We start from the raw sequence: 26,397 nt of genomic DNA on the forward strand, positions 1-26,397 counted from the left end.
TGACTTTGGGTCCTTTTTTTTGTTTATTTTCATTACTAACCCTATATTCAGATTAAGATTCATAAAATTCTATCATTTAATTGCGTATGGTGTACTGTCTGATATTTTGCGTTGTGAGTTTGTAACTGGGGGTACATTACACAGCATACACACGAACGTGATTACCCAGTTTGGCGGGGCCGAAGGCCGTTTCCCCTAGACGAACACGAGTTGGGCGAGGCTGAGGGTTACATAAAATACACAAACCATATCCATCAATCTCTAGTATCCTTCCATTTTGTCATGATTGTGCAAGATGATTTGAATCTGTAAACTATAATCACTGAAAGTATAATCTGTGCGGTTGAATGTAACTTGACCAAACCTGATTAATTGATAAAGCAAGTTTCAGAAGGCCATGAACAGGGAACAGTGCTGGCTGCTCAAACCGTATAAGTCTGTTCAAATACATTTTGATAAGGTTTATTGCCTTCAAAGTTGAGAGATAAGAATGAGACAGGAATCATAAGTGCAAGATATCATCAGGTCTAACTGAGAGAACAGATATCTCCTGTCCTGGTTTATATGCAGAGTGATGAGAACAACACTGAAGCAGAATGGATGGGTTAAGGTGCCCACTCAGAATAATCAGGTATGGTTACATCATTAAATGGTAATTGTCTTTGTCTCAGTGTGTATAAGATCTATCTATCATGACAATCTGGGAGACTCCTCATTGGAGAGTCTCTCATGCCTGCTCATATTGATTGCTTAAAGACTTGCTACATCCCTGAGTAGTGATTGGACTCTTACAGCAAGGAAACAAACCCTTCAGCCCATCAAGTCCATGCTGATTGTCAACCACTCATTTACACCAATCCCATTTTATTCTCCCCGCATTTTTGTCAGCAACTTCCCCCCCCCACCCCAGATTCTATGCCCCCTTCCTCATACTGAACCATAACAATATACTACACCTCAAGGGAAAAGAAAGGGAGCTAAAGGGGGAGCTTCAGCAGGAAACCTGTGAACTATATTCCAGGTGGTAGATGGAAAGAACAGGGAAGTCCACTAACAAATAAAAACCACAACATGTGTAGAACCTTCAGCACTCTCAAGATTTTATGGTCCATATATAAAGGCCACTTGCTAAAGATAAAAAGGAGGAGGCTGATTGAGGTCGGAGAAGCAGCCAGTGACTGCTAGAACTAACAATTCAAAGAACTCCTCAGCTGTAACTTTGCCATTGACACACATCCTTAACTCCACCCATAACAAACTATATGGTACGGAATTGCTGCCGACCAAACCAACACAAAGTTGAAAAAGCCACATCCCAACTGAAAATAGTAAGATTTCAGACACAGATAAAGTCCTGCTGAAGTTCTAACACTTGGCATTCACAATTTCATAATTTCCCACATCTGGGAAGAGGAGGATTTGTCAGGATGTCTCAGGGATGCCAAAGTCATAGCTACAAGAAAAGAGACAAACCCAATGGTGGTATCCATCAATGGGTATCCCTACAGTCTGCTCTGGGTAAAGTCATCACAATCCTCAAGTGTCTCTTCTCAGTGGCTGAATAGCTGTTCTCCATATGAGAGGCAAAATGGGCATGGTCTTTCTGTATGTCAAAATGTAAATGCAAAGAGGAGCATCAACCACTGTATAATGGCTTCCAAAGCCTTTGACTCTGTCAATCAAGAGTGTCGATGGATCATCCTTCTCAAATTAGGTGGCCATAGCAATTTGTTTCCATCTTATATCTGCTGCATTGTAGCACTTATTTGTCACCTTAACTATAGGTCACAGTACACTGCTGTCAAAAAAAAGTCTGCTTCATCATGCCAACATCTTTCACAATGCAAGGCTCTACCTTACCTCAAACAAGGTTTCCTGCTGAGGTATAATATGAGTTTTTCTGTAACTCCAACCTGTCAACAGAAGAGTCTCAGAGACAGCTGCGTGAAAGTGTTGTTGGGTGTGCATAGGATTCTGGAAATCAGAAATGAGGGCGATAGATCCACCAAGGTTATGACGAGAAGGCAGGTGTATGGGGTTGAATGGGATCCGGGATCAGCCTTGATGGAATGGCGGAGCAGACTTGATGGGCTGAATGGCCTAATTCTGCTCCTATGTCTTATGGTCTATGGTCTAAGGTGAGCACCCTTCGTAAGTAACGCAATTTTGTTTGGCTGTATTCATGGGTATTCGCATATAGCTAAATGGCACTTAAACTTGAACTTGAACTTTCGACACTGCTTATGTATGAGGGAGCAGGAGTATTTCCCTCTAGCCTAATTTGCTACTGAAACATCCTAATTTCTACCTACTCCAGTCCTTGACCTAGAGTCATTGACATAGTCACAGTGCAAGGGAAAAGGCCTTTTGGCACCTTATGCCCAGACTGACCACTAATTCTGTAATTTCTTCTTTTCACAACTTCATTAAGTCCACCACCCAATTAAATTGGTAGTTATTGGTTTATTATTGTCAGATATACCAAGGTATGGTGAAAAATGTTTTTTGCAAAACCGTTCATGCAGATCAATTCATACAGAATTCAATTATCTTAATAACTACCACCTTATTTCTCTCCTACACATGGGACAGACTTCAGTGGCCAATTAACCTACCAAGCATGTGGGCTGAAATTGGAGCACCCGGAAGAAGCCCCACATGGTCATATTGAGAACATGCAAAGTCCACATAGACAGTCTCCAAGGTCAGGATTGAACCCACGTCTCTGAAGATGTGAGATTAAAATGCTAACCATTGTGCCACTGTGAAGCCATCTTCTTTGCTCACTCAGTCTCTCCTCTCCGCCCTACTCCCAGACTTCTCCCATGTTCACACAGTCTTTGCTCTTTCGTCTATCCATCCAACCACTCCTTCACAATGGCATAGCCCATAAATCTTCTGGCTCAGTGCCTTGCAAAGAATGGTTATGCCCATGTTTCTCCAGATATAGGACAATCAGAGCAGCCTTTGAGATCTATTACTGTCACTTTTACTGAGGTAGAGTGAAATACTTGTTTCACTTGGCATTCATGCAGATAATTCCATTACAACAGTGCATTGAAGTATTATGAAGAAAACAACAACAGAATGAAGAATAAAGTGTTACAGTTACAGTGCAGGCAGGCAATAAGCTAAAAGGCTGGATTGAGAAAGACTATGAAGTCATAAGTCTATCCATACTGAGGGACTGTTCACTAAATTCATTACTTGCAGATGAGAAATCTTTTTTTTAGCCAGAGGGTGGTGTATTAATGAAGTTCATTGCCACAGATGGCTGTGGAGGCCAAGTCATGGCATATGTTCAAAACAGAGGTGGAAAGGTTTTTGATTAGTAAAGGTGACAAATGTTATGGGGAGAGGAGAAAGCGTTTGAGAGGAATAATAAATCAGCCATGATCAAATGTTAGAGCAGACTCAATGGGCCAAAATGACCTATGTCTTATGGTCTTATGGCTTAAATAAAATACTTAACATATTTTGTTTGCTCTTCCCAATGGTGCATCCTCTGTCCAAAATTTCTTATATTTAAAGCCCCCTGATTAATAGAAGCAGTCTTATTCCACCAGCTTTTGTCACATTCCTTCATAACTTTTTAACATCTCTATCAAATCAACTACAAGCACTCTGCAATAATAGTTACTGAGAGAATATTACACTGGAAACCCTGTCAGATGGAATTCATTGGCACCACTGGTAAAATTGTGATTGATCTGCTTACCTTACAAATGGCATGTTTTGAATTGCACAGCATTTCTCCAAGGAAGGGACAGAACAGGATCGATTGTACACCCTACAGAAAGGAGATCAAATACAGCTCAAACAGGTTAAACCAAAGCATATCTAGTCAAGTTTCATGAGTTTTAGTTCATAATTACATGTTTCAAATTTAGTAAGTAGTTCAACATAACAGCTCCCACTCCTCTCCCCTTCAGCGTTGTTTCACTACCATGGAGCATTAAAAGAGAGTAGACCAATCACTGCTTCAGGCTTGTTCCATCAATCAGTTAGCCGATAGCTCATCTACACCTCAACTCTCTTTTTCTTCTCTAGTCCTTACTCATTGACACATTTCCCAATCAAAATAAAAATGTATCCCAGACATGGGATTTTGAATAATTCCAACATTTAAAGCGTTTAAGAAGAGTTCCAGATTGCCAAAAGCCTTTGTGAAAAAAGGCATCTACTGATCTCACTTCTGAATGATTCGGCTCTAATTTTCATTGTGCCCATTTGACCTAAACTCCCCGGCACACCAATCTATATCTAATCACAAGAAAGCCTGCAGATGCTGAAAATCCAAAGCAACACACACAAAATGCTAGAGGAACTCAGCAGGTCAGGCAGCATCTATGGAAATGAATAACCAGTCGACGTTTCAGGCTGAGACCCTTCTTCAGGAGACTACATCTATATCTACTCCAAGACTGCTATACTCAATAGAATACAAACTAAGCTTCTGTGATGTGCCCGTTCATTCTGTGTCCTAATTACAGCCAGTATATTCTGCATAAAGAGAGATGTACAAAAAATGATTGAAATATTCTGAGTAGGACCAAAGACTCTACAACTGAAGCACCACTTTCCTTTCCCACCCCTGCACTTCGTACATCAGCTTTCATAAGCATTCAACGGTGCACAAACTATTGTATAATTACTGAAAATGGCTTAATGGAATGCTATTTTCTAATGCCAGCTTTGTATTTACAGAAAACCTTTAAAAAGTCCAAATAAGGTTTCAAGCACAGATTTTAGAGAACCCCCATCTGACTGGGATGACCATACCTAGGGAGCATAGCATCATCATGTCAAGAAAAATTTACTTTGCCCGTATTAGAATATTAAAAAATGTCAACCCACCAGTTGTATAATGGACATACATGCTCATTTGCCAGGGCAAGACCATACCTGGAAAGGAAACACACACACCATTAGAAATGCACTCAGCAGCAATTAACCCTCCCAGGCACATTGGATATTGCAAATAATGAAACCATGACAACATTCTGATGTGATGGATACACGTTTTCATGGACCAGTTTCACAGCATTCCACTCCAAGAAACACTGCATCCTTCCTGTGGAGATAGAAATGCCTGTTTTCATCAGTCACCAGCTTTATTTCTGCCTTATCTGGCAGTTTGAATGGAACTCCACATCATACTCTGAACTATAATCTTGTCAAAGGTAATCAAAAATCACAATGCCTTTCATTCATCGAAGTATTTCCCCATTTTCCTAACCTAGAAAATGGTGTCATGGAAACATTTCTCTGCCAAACTATTTTATATTTGAGGCCAGACCTGAACATGATTACTTCATTTAAACACCGTATTGTAAAGATTGGGCTGACAGGCTGGATTCTGCAGCTGAATCTCTAATACAATAATGGAACAAGGTTTCTAACCCCCTTTCTCTGTTTTGGGTGGTGTTCTGCAGAAACAGATTGAAACTCTTCATTTCTTCCTCTAAGACATGGTGAAAATTTAAGGTGCCATACTAATCCACGGAAAAACACAGCTTGCCGTACAGCAATGAAGAAGTCCTTAACAATAGACAGAAGGTTGACCTTGTGTACAGCTGTGAATTTTGCTCACTAGTGACTTTGGAGCCTGGTTTTAATCCTGCTTTTCACACTATTCATGGTAATATGAACAAATTTGCTTACAATTATTGACAGTGTGAAATATCCACACTGAAGTCCCTCAGACTTTCTGCCATTGCACCCACTTCAGGTCTGGTCTCAGAACCAGAATAGATATTAGTGTGTGGCAGACAAATGTTTCAATGATACTATTTCTAGGGTTAAGGAAATGGGGAAATACATTGACATTGCATGAGATGAATTGTGATTTATGATCATCTTTGATTAGCTTGTAGTTCAGCATCTGAAGTGGAACTTCATTCAACCTGACAGATACTAATGTACAAGGCCTGTAGTCGCTGAAATTTAGAAGAATGAGGGGCTACCTCATTGAAACCTGCTATATATTGAAAGGCATGGAATGACTGGATGTGGAGAAGATACTTTCAAAAGTGGGAGAGTCTAGATCCAGGGGCCACTGCCTCAGAATGGAAGGGTATCCCTTTAGAACAGAATTTCTTTAGCCAGGTGGTGGTAAATCTGTGGAATTCATTGTCACAGAGATCTGTGGAGGCCAAGTCATTGGATATTTTTAAAGTGGAGTTTGAATGGTTGTTGATTAGTTAGGGAGTCAAAGGTTATGGGGAGAAGGCAGGACAATGAGTTTGAGAGGGAAAATAAATCAGCCACGATTGAATGGTGAAGAAGACTTGGGTAGGCTGAATGGTCTAATTCTGCTCCTCTATCTTATGGTTATGCGTTCTTAACCTATTTCAAGTACCTGGTCAGGGAACTTATTCCCTGAAACCTCTCTGGCTTTCTGACACTTCTCCCTCCTCTAAGATACTTCAAACCTACTTTGTTGATCCTGCATGGACATTATTTATCTACAAGCGGCTGAATGACAATTTTTTTTTATTACTCTACTGCATTTGGGCCATTTTTCTTCGATTGTTATTTTTCAGAGCAAACAGCAAAAAAATGTTTTATCATTCTACTTTCAAAAGGCCAAATGGGTATTGGTGGAGGTTTGAGGGAAGCTGTGATTGCAAGTATTTGATACACTTTGATAAAAAACACAATGAAGAGAACACACATTCCAAAAATAACTGCATTACCTAACAATAGTTAATTAGAGCAACACACACAAAAGTTGCTGGTGAACGCAGCAGGCCAGGCAGCATCTCTAGGAAGAGGTACAGTTGATGTTTTGGGCCGAGACCCTGCCAGTTCCTGTATTCAATATTGCAGAGCACCAATCAGAAGCAGGGTATTGACCTTAGTGCTGAAACAGCAGGGAGTGAAAATGCTTTGGGCAAATGGTGCTATGCTCTGATTTATGTCAACTGTCAGTAAGAAAGGGGAAATTCTGGAGTCAGTGCAGAGAAGCGACGAGAAGCCAATCAATTATGAGATGTGAGCGTTGTGGATAGATAGACTAGTGACATCCAAGCTGTGTGTAAGGAGTTTGTACATTCTCCCAATGGCTGCATGGGTTTCCTCCAGATGCTCTGGTTTCCTCCCAGAGTCCAAAGAAGTACCAGTTGGTAGGTTGAATGCTCATTGTAAATTGTCCCGTGAGTGGGCCAGGATTAAATCTGGGGATTTCTGGGCGGTGTGGCTCGGAGGGCCAGAAGGGCCTACTCTGTGCTGTATCTCAATAAATAGAAATAAAAATAAGCTTTTTGAATTCAAAAGAAGACAATTGAGTGAAGAAGGATACAATATAACTAAATAAAGCATAAAAGCAATAACTGCAGAATTATTCTAATTAAATTACGGAAGCTGGACAAAAAAAGTATAAATTAATGAAAAATAAATCTAGGGCTGATATCAGGGGATGTTTCATCATACAGTGATTAAGAGTTGGAATTGATTTGAGGTTAGCTTTGCTTTTATGATGCCCTCTCGCTTCTAAGCCAGAGGTTGTTGATTAGACTTTCGTCCACAACAAATGCTTTTAATCTCAATTGACATTCTTGCTGTACTGAGGCATAGCTGAAATATGGTTTTTGAATACTAAACTATGACCCCACCCACCCTCTCAGGTAGACGCGAAAGAACAGATTCAAAACACAAGAGATTTAGCAGATAATGGAAATCCGGAGTAACGCACACAAAATTCTGGAGGAACTCAGCAGATCAGGCAGCAACTATGGAAAGGAATAAAGAGTCAACGTTTCGGGCCAAGACCCTTCATCAGAACTGGAATGGAAGGGGGAAAAAGCCAGAATAAGAAGGTGGGAGGAGGGAAAGGAGTCCAAGCTAGAAGAAGGTGGTTGGTGAAGCCAGGGGAGGGGGAATGTTGGTGGATGGGAGAGAGGGGATGAACTGAGAAGCTGGGAGTTGATAGGTGGAAAAGGTAACAGACTGAAGAAGAAATAATCTAATTGGAGAGGAGAGTGAACCACCGGTGAAAGGAAAAGAAGAGGGGCACCAGAATAGAGTGATAGGCCTATCACTCATTACTAATTCAGAGTTTGTTGAGAAGACTTTCATCCTCAACAAATGCCTTTAATCAGATTCATGCTCTCAGATGAAGACCAGGGAAGCTGATTAGGTTTCTTAGTTAATACATGCCACTCTACTAATACGGTGGCTTATCTGGCTCCATAGCACAATGATTTGTGAGACATTGTATTATGTTGATACCCATCCTGCATCATGACTGTAAAAACAATTCAGAAGTAGCTCATTGACTGTGAAATGCTTTGGAATGTCCTGAGGTCAGCAACAGTCCTGCCCTCACCCCTTGCCCAGATTTTACCTTCTTAACATTGTCTATATTAGTCATGCTTCAACAAGTCGTCCATGATTTTGTTACATCTAGGTAATGCCTATTCTAATGCTCTGATGACCAGCTTCTATTGTAACTTTCACTCCTTGAAATCCTGGCTGCCCACATCTCCAGTTTATATCAAGTTCCTTTCCTCTACCATACTGAGGCTTAGTTACCTCAACTGGTTCGCAAACAAACAAAAGCTGGAATTTAAAACACTTACAACGTGTTCACATTTCATAATAGTGATGACTCGTCCTATTACCCCACCCATATCCTTGTGGTTTCTTCAGTCTTTTATAGTATTTACTACTCCTCAGCTTTCAACTTTCCAGACCACACTTTATCTCAGGGATTCCTCTCCAACAGCCTTCTGAATACTGTATCATTCATTTCTTAACAATCTGAGGGTCATATAACACAGAAGCATATCCTTCCTGTTACATCCACACTAACCACCAAGTACCCATCTTTACTAATTCCACTTACCTGCATTTTCTTACATACGGTCAAGTCAAGTGATTGCCTAGATACATGGTAAACGTTATGAGAGTACCTGGCTCCACCAGGCAGTGCATTCCGGATTATCACCCTCTGGATGCAAGGGTTTTCCTCAGTTCCCACCTAAACTTCTTATTCCTTATCTTAAACCAATGCTCCAGTTTTAGATACTCTTGTTTTGGAAAAATGCTTCCTGCCACCTTCCCTAGCTATACCTTTCATAAACCTGCTTCCTGCCATCTTCCCTATCTACACCTTTCATAAACCTGTATATTCAATCAGATATACCTCTTCACCTCTTTCTCTGCAAGGAAAACAAACTCAGACAGTCCACTTGTGTTATTGTTATGACGCAGAAATTCAAGTTGTACTCCTTTAGTTAACCTCACTGTGAGGTATTTTTGATGGTTATTTGTTAATTTCAATGTATTTTACGTAGAAACATAGAAATCTACAGCACATTACAGGCCCTTCAGCCCACAATGTTGTGACGGCCATATAACCTACTCTTGAAACTGCTGCATAGGCCTCTATTTGTCAGGTATAATGTGTTTTTTTTCAACTGTATATTTTATAGTAGTTAATAAAATGCAGAATATTATTCTTCAAGATATGAATGCATACACTAATAGTATCCTCTAAAACAAACACCTACAATTTTCATTTAGTTCCAAGAAGTGAGTATTATCGTTAGGCAAGTATTTACCTTTCCACCCGCCGCCCCACCTTATCTCATTCCGCTTAGGAAGACGGTGGTCAGTTTTTTCTTAAATCATTCAGTGTGGCAACAATATTCTAAAAGTGTTGTTAGATAGTTAGTTCCAGGCTTTGGATCCAGCAATGATAAAGGAACAATAACTTACACTCAGTGGCCCCTTTATTAGGTAAACATGTACTCCTGCTCATTAATGCAAATATCTCATCAGCCAATCAAGTGACAGAAACTCAATGCATAAAAGCATGTACACATGATCAAGAGGCTCATTGTTGATCAGACCAAACTTCAGAATGGGCAAGTGACTTTGACTCTGGCATTATTGTTGGTGCCAGATGGGGTGCTTTGAGTATCTCAGAAACCGCTTATCTCCTGGGATTTTCACACAAAACAGTCTCTAGAGTTTACAGAGAATGGCATGAAAAGCAGTTCTGTGGGTGGAAGTGCCTTGTTAATGAGAGAGGTCAAAGGAGAACGGCCAGACTAGTTCAAGCTGACAGGAAGGCAGCACTAATTCAAATAACTACAATGGTGTGCAGAGAGCATCTCTGAATGCACAATTCACCAAACTTTGAAGTGGATGGGCTACAGCAGCAGAAGAACATGAACATACACTCAGGCAACACACATAAAAATTGCTGGTGAATGCAGCAGGCCAGGCAGCATCTCTAGGAAGAGATACAGTTGACGGTTCGGGCCGAGACCCTTCATCAGGACTAACTGAAGGAAGAGCTAGTAAGAGATTTGAAAGTGGGAGGGGGAGGGGGAGATCCAAAATGATAGGAGAAGATAGGAGGGGGAGGGATGGAGCCAAAAGCTGGACAGTTGATTGGCAAAAGGGATATGAGAGGATCATGGGACAGGAGGCCTAGGGAGAAAGAAAAGGGCGGGGGGAGCCTAGAGGATGGGCAAGGGATATAGTGAGAGGGACAGAGGGAGAAAAAGGAGAGAGAGAAAAAGAATGTGTGTATGTAAATAAATAAATAACGGATGGGGTACAAGGGGGAGGTAGGGCATTAGCAGAAGTTAGAGAAGTCAATGTTCATGCCATCAGGTTGGAGGCTACCCAGACGGATATGATCCTCTCATATCCCTTTTGCCAATCAACTGTCCAGCTCTTGGCTCCATCCCTCCCCCTCCTGTCTTCTCCTATCATTTCGGATCTCCCCCTCCCCCTGCCACTTTCAAATCTCTTACTATTGTGACAAGAATACACATAGATTAAGATGTTAGCTGTCCTGTGTGATCAGCAGTTGGTCTGCCACCTGTCTTCAGGAGAGAGAGAGATAAGGAAAACAACGGAGCAGCATTTGGAGATGTGTAATGAAGGGATGGGAGAGAGAGTAACAGAAGGAGGGAGCTGTCAAGAGCGGCTCCCCCTTTGAACCCTGAACTGTTTGAAGTGATGGACAGGCAATACCCCAGCAGGGGGATAAAAAGGGACAGGTTCGCTAAGGCAGGACACACACGACACCCAAGGTAACGAGACACTGGAAGCGGTGCGCCTCTCACAAGTCGGTGGAAAGCGTTTGGACGGCTGATCGCGGGATCAAGCCATAGACGCTCAGGGTGGAAAGGCACGATCGGCGGGAACCTGGTGTGTGTCCACCCTTGCCTGGGTGCCAGGTTCACCGCAGGGAAACGATTCATATCTGGAAACGGAGGGGTCACGGTCGGTGACCTCAGATGACATCACAAAGGGCTCGCACGAAAGCTGATTGCGAAGGTCTGTGTGTGGAAGCCGTTTAAATATTCATTCGTTTTGCTCTCTCTCTCCTTCCCCCCACTGTCTGTGAACTGAACTGAACTAAATTGAACTGAACTTTGCGTCACTTTGAAATTGGTCATTTACCCCTAGACAACGATAGAGCTTGATTGATCCTGTTATCTTAATTCTGTGTACATGTATGTTTATCATTGCTGAACTGTTGCATTTATTATCCTTTTGATTAGAGTACTGTGTTGCTTGTTTCTTTAATAAAACTTTCTTAGTTCTAGTAATCCAGACTCCAACTGAGTGACCCATTTCTGCTGGTTTGGCAACCCAGTTACGGGGTACATAACACTATCTCTTCTTTCAGTTAGTCCTGACGAAGGGTCTCGGCCCGAAATGTCGACCGTACCTCTTCCTAGAGATGCTGCCTGGCCTGCTGCGTTCACCAACAACTTTTATATGTGTTGCTTGAAATTCCAGCATCCGCAGATTTCCTCTTGTTTGCGAACATACACTCAGTGCCATTTCAGTAGGTACAGATGGTGCCTAATAAACTGGCCAGTGTACTCATAAAACAGGATGATGTGTGATCGGAGGGAAACGTTCAGGTGGTGACACTTTCATGCCTCTATTGCCCCGGTCTTTTAGAAAGTAAAGATCACAAATCTGGATATCCTAAACAAAAAGCTTTGTCAAACAAATGCTGGGTAATTTGTGAAAGGTTTACACTGCAATGTTGGTGCAGAGAATAAACACCAAGTGTGTTGGGTGCTAATCATCTAGACTGCTTTGTCCTGAATATTATTGACCTTCTTGCAATAACAACTTTTAGCAGATAGTTGGGCAGGTATGTGTATAGGAAAGGTTTAGAAGGATATGGGCCAAATGCTGGCGTGGGACTAGCTTGGATAGTCATCTTGGTTGGCCCAGACGAGTTGATCTGAAGTGCCTGTTTCCAAGCTGCTTGACTCAGTGACTCTTGGGTCTGGATGGAGATAAGCTCATTCTGACAAGTGGAGAGTCTTCCATTGCACTCTTGACATGTACTTTCTGGATAATGGGAAAGTAGGGGACATCAGGAGGTGAGGCACATTGCAGAATATTTGAAGTCTATATTTACGCAGTCAAAGGCGGTTCCCTGTTATGTGGATAGTAGGTTGGGCAGGTGGGATAACAAATACCCTGAATGTCATGAGTAAGTTCTTTCGTTAGTGATACTGAATGTGAGGTACATTTGTGTGACACAAATAATTCCTTTCCTGAATGTTGTCTGGGTCCTGCCCCATAAGCCACAGTAAGTTTCACTTTATGAGTGGCTGCAAATGGAATTCAATATTGCAAGGTCATAGGTTACAGTCCAACTCCAGACCTCATAGTGGAGAGGGATCATTGATGTAAGGTGGAGTTATGATACCACCCTGAGTTACTCTTGCAGATATGTGCTAGGTCTAAGATAAAATACCTCCAACTATCTATCTCCTTACAGAGAATTTCTCCTGATTATTGTTGATTTCAGTTTCATCAAGACTTACTGATGTCAGACTTACTTATAATTATTACACATTTGATTTCATCATCACCCACTGAAGACTCAGTACAGCAGATAAATCCTTCAGGACTCATCCAGTCCAATCAGTGGAGGCACCCTCCTATGAGTGATTCTGTGCCTTTGCTAGTCTTTACCTCCTCAGTGGGGAAGAGTTCGACATAACAGCTGCCTGATATCAGTAGGGTGTTGGCTTTTCGTTTGGCCTGACATTATAAGACTTCATGGGAGTCCGGAGTCACGGGTGTAGACTCCTAGGGTCCACATTCTCCTCACTGCATGCGACTGTGCCACCGCCTCAGATACATCATCTGGTTGAATAGAACTTTGCAAGGGACATTGATCTGAGGCCAAGGACTGGAGGCCCTGGGGTTGGCATCCTGTAGGTGTGAGGGTGTGGGAAAGGCCTTTGCTTTGTTGTTCTTGCCTTGTTCTGTTCTGTTGTTGCTGCTTGTGTTGCATTAGCATTGAAGGCATGCTAAGTTGGCCCCAGAATGTGTGGCAACACTTACGGGCTGCCCCCTAGCACACCCCTGGGTGCGTTGGTTGTTTAGCACAAACGGCACATTTCACTGTAATTTTCAATGCACCTGTGATAAATAAATCTGAATCTGAAGCTGAAGGAAGATCCTTGAACACCACCCGAACATTATGATTCTGTGAGTTTGCCTGTGCCAGACATTGTTTGTTCAATCTCTAAGAAAACTCTTGCAAATTGGACACAAGTCTTCAATTGCTCATGAAAAAATTGTAGGATCAAATAAACCATAATCTGTCTATAGACATTGTGTAAATGATAATACTAGGATCTTGCTGATAAATAGAAGGAACACACATCAAAGTTGCTGGTGAACACAGCAGGCCAGGCAGCATCTCTAGGAAGAGGTACAGTCGACGTTTCAGGCCAAGACCCTTCGTCAGGACTAACTGAAGGAAGAGCTAGTAAGAGATTTGAAAGTGGGAGGGGGAGGGGGAGATCCAAAATAATAGGAGAAGACAGGAGGGGGAGGGATGGAGCCAAGAGCTGGACAGGTGATTGGCAAAAGGGATATGAGAGGATCATGGGACAGGAGGCCTAGGGAGAAGGAAAAGGTTGGGGGGGAACCCAGAGGATGGGCAAGGGATATAGTGCGAGGGGCAGAGGGAGAAAAAGGAGAGTGAGAGAAAGAATAAGTGTATGTAAATAACAGATGGGGTACAAGGGGGAGGTGGCGCATTAGCGGAAGTTAGAGAAGTCAATGGGCAAGGGCAAGGCGAGAGAAGGATTGGATTACTGTAATCGCTGCCTCAGTGATAATACGGCTGCTGATATCAAAAAGTTGTCAAAATAAAAGCTCACTCCAGGAAACTGAGTACACAATCTGGTTTGAAATTCCATTGCACTAAGAGAGTACCAAACTTTCGGATGAGCTTGTTAAACTGAGTAACACACTTAAAATGCTGGAGGAACTCAGCAGATCAGGCAGCATCTATGGAAAGGAATAAAGAGCCGTTATTTCAGGCCAAGACCCTTCATCAGGATTGGCAAGGTCCCATACAGAGGAAAGAGCATCAAAATTTGACTGCCTAAGGAATAACTAAAGCCAATATTCCAAAGAGTGTTTGTTTAAAAAAGGATTTTCTTATAGGGGAAAGAGATTGAGGAATTTAAGACAAGTAACTATAGAGTCTCGGGCCTGTTCAGTAAAAGGCATGAAACAAATAAATTAAGGGATAATAAAGAGGCGAGATTTGAAGGAACGCAGACATCCCGCGTTGTTACAGACCCAGAGAACATCATGGACATTGAGAGAGACAAGGTCATCGTGATACATGAAAACGAGTTGAGCTTTGCTCAATGAAGGTCAGAGAGCAGATATGCTCAAAGTTCAAAGTAAATTTATTATTGAATTATGTATACATACTGGCTGTGTGGTGAAAAATATGCAACAGTGCCATTTTTACCTCAGATGGTTGAAGAAGTTTGGCATGAGTCCCGATACCCTCAGGTCAATTGAGAACATCCTGACTGGTTGTGTCACTGCCTGGTACTGGAACTGTACTACCCTCAAAAGCAGGGCACTGCAGAGAGTGGTGCGGGCAGCCCAGCACATCTGTGGATGTGAATTTTCCTCTATTCAGGACATGCACGGCAACAGGTGCGTTAAAGGAGCCCGGAGGATCACCAGGGACTCCAGCTACCCCAACCACAAACTACTTCAGCTGCTTCCATCTGGCAAACAGTACCGCAGCATTAAGGCCAGGACCAAAAGGCTCCAGAACAGCTTCTTTCGCCAGGCCATCAGAATTATCAATACGTATTGATTTGATTGCATATCCGGCTGAGCATAAATAAATTAAGGGATAATAAAGAGGCCAGAATTGGAGGAATGTAGATGTCCCACATCTACAAAACAATTATACAATCTTAGTGTTTGGGCAATATCCTCCCAAATTTCCCTTCCTTATTGCTTGTACATCGTGACAGAGATGCAACATTAAGATAATTACTCCATCAAGTTGTGAGATGGATGTGAGAAATAAAATTCGAGTTCTAATTATATGACCTTGAGATTCATCTCCTATCAGGCAGCCACAAAATAAAGAAACTCAAAAGAACCCATAAAAAAAGACTGTCGAACACCCAGCGTGCGGAGAGAAAATCAAATCATGCAAACCAATAACTGCAAGCAAACAGCGTTCTGAAGTGAAGTCCGCAAAGAGAGTCCCGTGGTTCAGCATAGTTCATCGCAGAACCGAGTAAACGTCGTAGAGCAGTGATCGGAACCGGCTCGTCCCTCACCTCGAGCCCCGACACCCTGACCCTTTTAATCTGGCCCGGCGGCTAAATCAACATCCAAATAATGTGACAGCTGAGTCAGAATCAGATCAAACTAGGACATGAGTAACAGAGCTCTGGATAAAATTTTAAGGACAAAATGTACACCCATGTGCACTGAAACAGTTATCTGGAGCAATAAATACAATTCAGTCAACAGCAGAGAACTGAAGGTAAGATGAAGACTAGTGATATAGAAAGGAAGAAATAGTGGTCTTCCTTGTTACGGATTATGAGGTCAAAATCAGCTCCAAAGTTTCAAACTGTTTTTTTTGTTCAGTGCTTTATCATACTACTAATAGCATCAGAGTTACTATTTTGCCTGAAGTACTATAGTGACCATACTTAAAAGTTTGTGCATGGCACTTTATTTTTTTTAAGTAGTAAATTCATAAAACAAAGATTCTGATGACAGTATCTACTAAACTTCTTTATTATAAACACAAGCGATTCTGCAGAAGCTGGAAATCTTGAGCCACACACAAAATGCTGGAGAAAACAACAAGGCAGGCAGCATCTATGGAGGAGAACAAACCACAGATGTTTTGGGCCAAGACCCTTCATCAGGACTGAAAAGGAAGAGGGCAGAAGCCAGAATAAAAGTAGGTGAGAGAGGGGAAGGAGTACAAGCTGGCAGGTGATAGGTGAAGCAAGGTGACGGAGAAGGTGGGTGGGTGGGGAAATATTCCTCTTCCACTTTTCATCTCCCAGCTTCTTTCTTCATCCCCCACTTCCCCAACCACCCATTTTCCCCCACTCCTATCACCCACCTACCCCTTCCCCCACCTTCTTATTCTGGCTTCTGCCCTCTTCCTTTCCACTGCAGTGGAAGGGTCTCGGCCTGAAACATCGACTGTTTATTCCTCTCCACAGATGCTAGCTGACTAGCTGATCCCTCTGGCCTTTTGTGTCTGTTGCCCAAACTTCTTTGTTGTTATTTTTCAAACACATTTGAATTCAAATTGAGATCAGTCTTCTGACTCCATGGCCAATTTTTGCTTGATAACACTCACGCCATGATTTGGGATATTGTGCCAAAGGCAAGATTCTTTTACATCTATCACAGTGCAGTGTCCCTGGATCCTGAAGCTGGAATCTGAGTGGAACTGCCTGTAGCTATCTGGATGCTGACCTGTGATGAGTTGAATGACTTTCCTCATGATCTGTTATCCTGTGATACAAAATGTCTCATTTTTCAGCTTGCCCAGAGCTATCTTTTCAAACAGATGCTTTCTGCCATGTTTAACCAGCTGTAGGGCATTGATATATTACCGTGGTGTAAATATCCTGCTCTAGCTACTAATGCCATGACCATGAACACCCTTATTAAAATATACAGTGAATGAAGCAACACACCAAGCTTCTGTATTCACTTTGATACACAGCAACGTCAGTGTTGTTCAGACCACAGAATGTTTGTCTAGCCCTCTTTTATGAGGATGTGTTATGAGGATGTTTTATGAGAATGTGTTAACTTTAACATGATCTTTCCTAGAGCATATTTGACAGCGAAAGTGAGTTGTAAAATTATAGATCGGGAAAATTAATTGCTGCAGCCCATTGATTCTGATCAATAGCTACGCAGCTAACTTCCAACCTGGTACTTGACCCACTGCCTTACAATTCGTGGCTCTTGCTGTACACTATGAACATTGAACTTAGAACAGCACAGCACTGGGTAGGCCCTTTGGTCCACGGTGTCGTGTTAAGCTAATTAAATTGGCAATTCAATAGCTAATTAAACTAATCTCTTCTGCCTATTCATATCCCTCCATTCTCTGCACATTCACATCTCTTTCTTGCCTCCAATACCACCCTGGCAGTGCATTCCAGGCACCCACCAATCTCTGTGTGCACAGCTTGTCCCACACATTTCCCTTGAGCTTACGCGCCCCCCCCCGCCCCCCCCGCCACCTTAAATTGGCTGTCTACTTTGTCTATGCTTCTCATAATCTTCTAACAGGTCTCTCTTCAGCTTCTACCGCTCCAGAGAAAACAACCCAGGTATATCTAAGTTTGTCAAGTTTCTCTTGTCATAGGACATGCTGCCCTCTACTCCAGGTAACATCCTGGTAAACCTCTTTGTACACTCTCCAAAGCCTCCACATCCCTCCTATGATGAGGAATCAGAATCCCATGCGATACTCCAGATGCAGCTGAACTGGAGTTTTATGCAGCTGCAACACCCTGCCTCTTCAAGTCAATGCCTCAGCTAATAAGGCAAGCACACCATACAACTTGTTTACCACCGTATCAACATGTACAGGTGCCTTCAGGGAGCGATGGAATTGGACCACAAGATCACTCTGTTCATCAGCATTGTTGAGGATCTTACCATTAACAGTTTACTGTCTCTGTAGGTTTGAGCTCTCAAAATGCAACAACTCACGTTTGGCTGGATTAAACTCCACCTGCTATTTCTCTGCCCGTAACTGCTACTGATCTATATTCTACTGTATCCTTTGGCATTCTTCTACACTATCTAAAATGCTACCAATCTTTGTATTGTCAGCCACCCCCCCCCCCCCCATATTCTTATACCTGCCACAAACAGCAGAAGTTTCATTACAAATCATTGTGGAATATCACTTGTCACAGACCTCCGGCCAGAATACGTCCCATTGATTGCTACCCTCTGCTTTCCATGAGCAAGCCAATTCTGAATCCAGATAGCCAAGTCACTGTGAATGCCAGGCATCTTAATTTTATGGTTGAGCCTACCATAGAGCCTTATCATTAAAATCCATGCAGACACATCCATAGCTCTACTTTCCTCACCTCCTCAAAAAAACTTTAGTTAGACATGCATTGCCCTGCAAAAAGCCAAGATGACAATCTGAAATTAGGTCATGTTTTCTAAATCATATCCCTAAGTACCATCTCTAATAGCTTCCCTACCACTGACATCAGACTCACTGGTCTATAACTTCTAGCATCATCCCTATTTCTCTGATAAAGGAAAAGAAGAAACCCTCTAATGTGAGTGTTTCTGCATCCACCAGCCTTTGAGTGAATTCCAAACGCTTCTGCTGAAACATATTTATTTCTTCTTTCTATTGCCAATTACTTTAAATCTGTATCTGTCGGAGCAGTGCTGCCAGGATAATCAAGGACACAACTCACCCAGCCAACACACTTTTCGTCCCTCTTCCCTCCGGGAGAAGGCTCAGGAGCTTGAAGACTCGTACAGCCAGATTTGGGAACAGCTTCTTTCCAACTGCTGAACGGATCCTGACCTGGATCTGGGCCGTACCCTCCAAATATCCGGACCTGCATCTCGGTTTTTTTGCACTACCTTACTTTCCATTTTTCTATTTTCTATTTATGATTTATAATTTAAATTTTTAATATTTACTATCGATTTGTAATCCAGGGAGCGGGAAGCGCAGAATCACATATCGCTATGATGATTGTACATCCTAGTATCAAGGTTTGGCGACAATAAAGTATAAAGTATAAAGTATATCACTGGTATGTAAAAACCCTGCAGAGGTAAGTAGCTCTTTTGTAGGTAACTTATCCAGTGATCTCTACCTCAGGTTAGAGATCTCTCACCAGAACTGGGAAAGTGAGTACACAAACTTGTTTTCAGCTGCAGGAAAGACAGGGAGGAATGGGCAGAACAAAGGGAATATCTCTGAAGGGGCAAGACCAATTGGATAAATGAGGCAATGACAGGTGGCTGATACTTCTCTTTCTGAGTTATGTTTCGCTTACAGCAGGGCTAAAAGACAATCCCGGAGCAGGATAGAGCAATTATTGGGAAAAGAGCCAAAACCATAAATGGATGACAGCTAGAAATAAACAGCAAGTTACCTAAATCAAAAAGGCTACAATCTACACAGACAAAAGATAGGGTATTGGTCATTCATCTTGCATTGGGTCTCACTGTAACACTGTATTCCACTGACAGTTAGGTCAGCATGGGAGTGTGATGGAAAATTAAAGTTGCAGGCAACTGGGAGCTCAGGACCATTCTTTCAGATAGAAGGAAGTTGCTTTTCAATACCATCACCCAATCTGTGTTTGAGTTCTCTAAAATGAACACTGAATGCAATACACTAAATTAGAAGTGGTGCAAATGAATTGTTACTTCATCTGAAAAGACAGCTTCAGTTCCTGGTTGGTGTGAAAGAAAGAGGGAGAGGAACAGGATGTAAGTTGCATGGGAAAGTGCTAGGACAGGAGGAGCAGAGGAGAGCAGTCCCTCTGAAACGCTGAGAGGATGGTGGGTGGAGGGGTAGAAATTGGAAGAAGAACCTTGTTAAGCTGATAGGATTGTGAAGGATGATAAGATGAAAGCAGAGTCTCAAGTTGTAGTTGGATTTCAGGAGAAGCAGAAATGAGAGCAGAGGTGTGGGAAATAAATGGGATGTGGTCAAGGACTCCATCGATTATGGTAGAGGGGAAGTTTCATGAGTCTCACAGGTCAGATAAGTCTCTGGAGCAAACATGACATCAACTGGGGTTTTTGGAGAATGGAACGACGCCCTTACAGGATGAAGGGAGGGAGGAAATATAGTCAAGACAGGCTGTAGGCTTGTGGTTTTGCTCCTGACTAACCTGTCCCAGAGACGGAGATGGACAAATCCAGAAAGAGATGAGAAGGAGATGGAGCATTGAGAGCAAGGGTGGAAAATGGCAGCAAAATTGATAATTCTTTGAATACTGTATGAGTGCAGGAACTGGCACCAAAGCAGTCACCGACAAAAAGAGTTGGAGTGGATGAGTAGAACTGATACAAGACTGTTCTACACATTCCACAGCTTGGTCTCATTCAAGTGTCCATGGCTACACCATTAATTTGGATAAACTGAGTGGAGTTGAAGAAGTTGGTTAATGTGAAGTTTGGTTCAGACAGGTAAATGAGTGTGTTGGTGGATGGGAACGACTTGGACCTCCATCAAGGAAGAAGTGGAGAGCCTTTAGAACTTCCTGATGTGTAATAGAGGTGTAGAGGGATTGGATGTGCATTAAAGACAAACCTGTTGGATTCAAGAAACCAGAAACAGTGGCAGAGGGTATCTAAAGTGTCACCGATGCACTGCTCAGTGGACCAGGGAAGAAAGATTTCTGAGTTATGTTTTGCTTGCAGCAGGGCTACAAGACAAGCCCGGAGCAGGATAGAGCAATTAATGGAAAAAGAGCCAAAATCACAAATGGATGACAGCTAGAAATAAACAGCAAGTTACCTAAATCAAAAAGGCTACAACCTACACAGACAAAAGGTAGGGTATTGGTCATTCATCTTGCATAGGGTCTCACTGTAACACTATATTCCACTGACTGTTAGGTCAGCATGGGAGTGTGATGGAAAATTAAAGTTGCAGGCAACTGGGAGCCAAGTTTCCATCAAACTCAATATATAAGTTTGCTGATGACACAACAATTGTAGGCCGTATCTCGGGTAATGATGAGTTTGAGTACAGAGAGGAAATTAAGAACCTGGTGGCACGGTGTGAAGACAATAACCTATCCCTCAATGTCAGCAAGACGAAGGAATTGGTTGTTGACTTCAGAAGGAGTAGCGGACCGCATGACCCAATTTACATCGGTGGTGCGCAAGTGGAACACGTCAAAAGCTTTAAGTTCCTCAGGGTCAATATCACAAATGACCTGCCTTGGTCCAAACAAGCAGAGTTCACTGCCAAGAAGGCCTACCAGCGCCTTTACTTCCTGAGAAAACTAAAGAAATTTGGCCTGTCCCCTAAAACCCTCATTAATTTTTATAGATGCACCGTAGAAAGCATTCTTCTAGGATGCATCGCAACCTGGTATGGAAGTTGTCCTGTCCAAGACCGAAAGAAGCTGCAGAAGATCATGAACACAGTGCAGCACATCATACAAACCAATCTTCCATCCGTGGACTCACTTTACACCGCACGCTGTCGGAGCTGTGCTGCCAGGATAATCAAGGACAAGATCCACCCAGCCAACACACTTTCCGTCCCTCTTCCCTCTGGGAGAAGGCTCAGGAGCTTGAAGACTCGTACAGCCAGATTTGGGAATAGCTTCTTTCCAACTGTGATAAGACTGCTGAATGGATCCTGACCCGGATCTGGGCCGTACCTTCCAAATATTCGGACCTGCCTCTCGGCTTTTTTGCACTACCTTACTTCACATTTTTCTATTTTCTATTTATGATTTATAATTTAAATTTTTACTATTTACTAATTTTAACTATTTTTAATATTTAATATTTGTAATCCAGGGAGTGTGAAGCGCAGAATCAAATATCACTGTGATAATTGTACGTTCTAGTACCAATTGTTTGGCGACAATAAAGTATAAAGATAGAATCAAGGTAGAAAGAAATATTAGGGGCAAGAGGAAGCGGAATGATAGATCTGCCCAGACAGCCCTGAAAACACCAGCAAGTCAGCCAAACTTTCTTCACATTTTCTGGCCTTTACTCTGCCTTCCAAGCTCTCTCATTAATTTTCTGCTTTCTGTTTCTATCTTCTGAATCTATTGCTCCCACATTCCCGCCAAACTGGTGTAAATCTTCTCTGGCAATAGTAGCAAAACTGTCCATGAGGAACAGATCCCAAACCTGATATGATGTTCCTTGTAAAACATAGCTCAATGTTCTAAGAATCTATAGCTCTCATCCACGCAATTTTTGAAGTCACACATTCATCTCCACTGTCCTATTTCTGTATGCATTGCTATGTGGCACAGAGGATAATCGAGAGATTATTACCTTCACATCCTGGTATTTAATCTCTTTCTTATCTACTTAAGATCCACCTGCTGGTCTACAATACCTTCTCTAACTTTGCTGTTGAACAAATACCCAATTGTTAAAGTGGCCTCATAAATTCATTTAAGCAATTTCAGATATTAGTTTCCCTAATTAATGCCACGCTGCTATACTTGTTATTCTGTCCTTAGCTGTTGACAGCAGAATATATGAAAAATATAAAGTGTGGTGAAATGACTAGTCTGGTATTCCAGAACCCTGGAAAACATGATAGAGTGAAATCCAAACTAGCTTTATGTTTCCCAGTTTTTCCTCTTTTTTCGAACTTCTTTGATGTGTTTATCAATTAAACCTCTAAACCTTCTCCCTTTCCCATTCCCTCTGCTCCTCTTTACTTCTTTATCACTACAACTTCACTGTTTTCTCTTCTATTTTCCTATTCTCTCCCTCTTTTTCATTTTCTCTTTATGTTTCATAAAGATATAAATATATTGCTTCCCATTATTTTGAATAAGACAAAATTGAATTTCATGTTCTCAATTTAGAATGCATAAGCATCCTATGAAGTTAAATTGACTCTCCGTTGCTTGACAAATTCTCGATTCTAATATCCAGCCCAGTCTCCACTATTGTGTTCTCCTCCACATCTAACCACCTCACTGGTACAGACACAGTCACGGACAGTCAAACATTGGCTTGTCCAAATTAATCTTGTCACATTACTCCACTGCATACTGTAGACAGATTATGGAGAGGGGCTGGAGAGGGAGGTTGGACAATGGTTCATATTTCAATGTTTGATTTGTTGAAGGCCAGTTGAACCCTATGGTAACCAGTAGCTCCATCATAAAACATACTTATGAAATGGACAGAATACACCTCTCAGTCACGTGAGATGCCATCGAGTTCAGACTCAGTGTTAACACTCTAGCTGCACCAAGCACATCATTCAGGCAGTGCTTAGGTTGGCTTTGCCTACATATAACTATAACTATAACATATAACTAAGCGTCATGCTCTAATTCCTTCCATTAACCATCCTCTACACAACCTCCAGCGCTCATCCAACACACCCATAATGGCTTTGTGCTTACTGCATCCACCAAAAGCAAACAAACTGTTCAATAATGGAGCAGTTGTCAAATAAACACTTTTTTTTCCCCACAGCCAATAGTTTGAGAACAGTAAATACGCTCAAAGAAAATCTGTGCAAAGCTTTGCTTGAAGGAAAGGTGATGATCAGCCTTTAACTTCTGAGAGTTAGCAACCCCAGTTCAGACTGGCACAGGAATATAATCAGATCAGATCAGTTCAGTGTGAATCCATTAACCAGAAAACCATTACTCTGGACCAGCCTCCACCATCCTTGGTTCCAGGGGTGCAGGCTCAGGTGGGTTGAGTGGTTCACGGTCAATGGACTTGAGGCAGGACACGTGGAAGATAGGTGTAATCCTGAGGGATGGTGGCAGCTGAAGACAGTAAGTGACTGGATTGATCCGATTGCTGATCTTGAAGGGACTGATGAACTGGTGAAAAGGTGTAACCCAGGAAGGAGATGACTAAGGGGGTGGAACTGGCAGTTCTCTAACTTGCAATACAGTTGGTTTTCGAGGAGGCGCTGAAGGACTGAACGAACGTGACTCATGTGGCCATGGGGGTCCTTGGAGAAGATGAGAATGTCATCGAGGTAGACGAACACATACCGATGTGGCATGTCTTGGAGGACCTCATGAGTGAGGGCTTAGAAAACGGCTAGACTGTTGGAAAGTCCGAGAGCCATCAGCAAGTATTTGTAGTAGCCAGTGGGTGTTATGAACACCGTTTTCCACTCATCTCCTGGTGGATATGGATTGTACACACTCATTATTCAAGGATACTCCCCGGAACGTAGTCAGGAAATTCCTTTCTATCTTTGCTCTCTACATTATTCGACCAATATTGAAGCCCCTATAAACCACACTCCTCATTTTACACACATTACTGTAATTTCCTTGCAGATTTCTCTTTTACCCTCCAAGTTCATGTTCAATTGTCATTCAACCACACATGAGTATATCCATGAATACAAGCTAAACGAAACAGCGTTATTCCGGGGCCAAGGTACAAAACACAATACCAACAGTCATACACAGCACATATAAGACAGCAAACTGATACTGTATAAGATTTCAGTAAAATACAATCACATATAATAATATAGTCCAAGACCCTGAGTCCATGAATGTTGCAGAAATCTGCAGTTGATCTCAATACAGCTTGTCTTCTGATGAGAGGACACGGGGGGACAGCACCAACTCCAGCTGCCACACCCAACACCTCTCTCCGGGCAGCTGTAAACAGGCGACAATGTGGCTGGAGGGCTAGTCCTCACTATGACCGAGGCTGTGCAGCTCCCCAGCTGGTCACCAATAAACCGGTGAATCGAACTCGCAGCATTCCACACTAACAATGTCCAAAAGGGTCTTGCAATCATAAAAATACATTTAAAAAGTGCAATAGCACCTTTTGTTGACCCTGTAGAAGCCACTGCGATGGAACACGCCGCCATATTACCAGTTTAGTGGTGAACAATCACTTTAATAGTAAACTGCAAAATAACAAGCCACAAGCGGCCACAAAACAAGTTGATTTGATGGGTAAACAAGGTCTGTGGATGAGAGTTGGGTTTAAATAGGCTGCAGGTAACGAGTTGTAAATGAGTGGCAAGTGACCAGTTGCACAGAGAAGCAGTGTGTTATTGGATTCTAAATATGAATGGAATGAAACTGCAAATGGCTCAAAGATGTTCCTCAGTTCAAAGAATTTATATAACCTTCTTTTAAGGATGTGTCAAGAGTTACACATTTTTTTCAAGCCAACTCATGTACATAGGAGAAACTCAGGGTTGATCTCCCCTAGCTGGTTCTGCCTGCTTCAGGGACTTGGCAAGTTTATTAACATTCCATAGGGCAGGGATCCCTTCACATTGCTGCCTGAGACGTTCTGCATTTAAAATAAGTACGTCAACAAATTGTAGCCAACCCTTTACTCTTAGATTCATAAAATGGTGTAGCACAGAGTGTCATAGTCAAAAGGGATACCAATTAAAATCTAATGTGCCTGTTCTTTCCCAATGTTATTTAGTACCCATTGAGTATACAGTGGATTTTGGTTAATTGGGCCTTTGGTTATCCGGAGCAGCTGCTTATTTGGGACAACCTTGAAAGAACAAAAACTAATTGAGAAAATAGCCAAGATTCCCTCTGTTTATTTGGGACAATATGCCACTTAACTGGGGCAGGACCTGTTGTTGAACATTTTCTAACTAACGTCAGTCACGTGCACATCATGTGGTGGTAAGACACCACACTGTGCTTAGAGCAAACAGTTTTTAAATCGCGTAGGTTGGATGTGTTGGTGTTCAAAAAGCAGTGATTTTGTCACTGGTGACAAGCAGTAAGACAATTCAGAACCATTTTGCTCACTGCAGTTTCAAGCATTCAGACTCGGAAATGCCAGAAACAGCCAGAAGTGAAAATGATTTCATGACTTCAACAAGTTCAGAACTACAAAGATTTTGAAGGTATTGACAATCATCATGAATGTTACCTTTGGTCCCCACTGGACACTCAGCTATTAGCCATAGTTCCAAGTAGCTGTTTGTATGTGACAGCAGCCACACACTAGGACACCACTTTGACAGGCGGGCTAAACCAGGTGAGGGTAGCCAGCAAGACTTATACCCTGGCTAGATAGAGACATGTCTGTCCTAGCACGCAAAGTCAGCTCCAGCGGACTAGCAGATGACATCTACAGTGAGATCCGATGGCCACGAAGGCAGTTCTGCATCGCTTCACTGGAGAACGAAGGGCATGGCACAGAAGATGTCATGATGATCCACTGCAACCAGGGAAGACTCCGGTTGTGACATCTACTTATCCCAATGGATCCGGACCTCTGAGGTCGAGAGAATCGAACTGCCCCAGTGCAGCAGCTATTCCGGTTTAAAAACTCTCACACACAGGTTTCCTGTCACTGTCAAATACAATGGGCAACCTAATT

General features: G+C 42.3%; 1 protein-coding gene across 1 annotated transcript in view; it reads right to left on the bottom strand.

Annotated features, from left to right (window-relative positions):
* si:dkey-228d14.5 (uncharacterized protein LOC796266 homolog) overlaps positions 1-26,397 on the bottom strand; it is a 69,306-nt gene that overhangs the window by 32,837 nt on the left and 10,072 nt on the right. Inside the window, exons 2-3 of the mRNA XM_063070189.1 lie at positions 4,858-4,905; positions 3,719-3,790 (exon numbers count right to left, since the gene is read on the bottom strand). Coding sequence (XP_062926259.1) covers positions 3,719-3,790; positions 4,858-4,905 — 120 coding nt within the window. The remainder of the gene's footprint in view (positions 1-3,718; positions 3,791-4,857; positions 4,906-26,397) is intronic.

This window comes from Mobula hypostoma, chromosome 18, assembly GCF_963921235.1.
Source record: "Mobula hypostoma chromosome 18, sMobHyp1.1, whole genome shotgun sequence".
Taxonomy (NCBI): Eukaryota; Metazoa; Chordata; class Chondrichthyes; order Myliobatiformes; family Myliobatidae; genus Mobula; species Mobula hypostoma.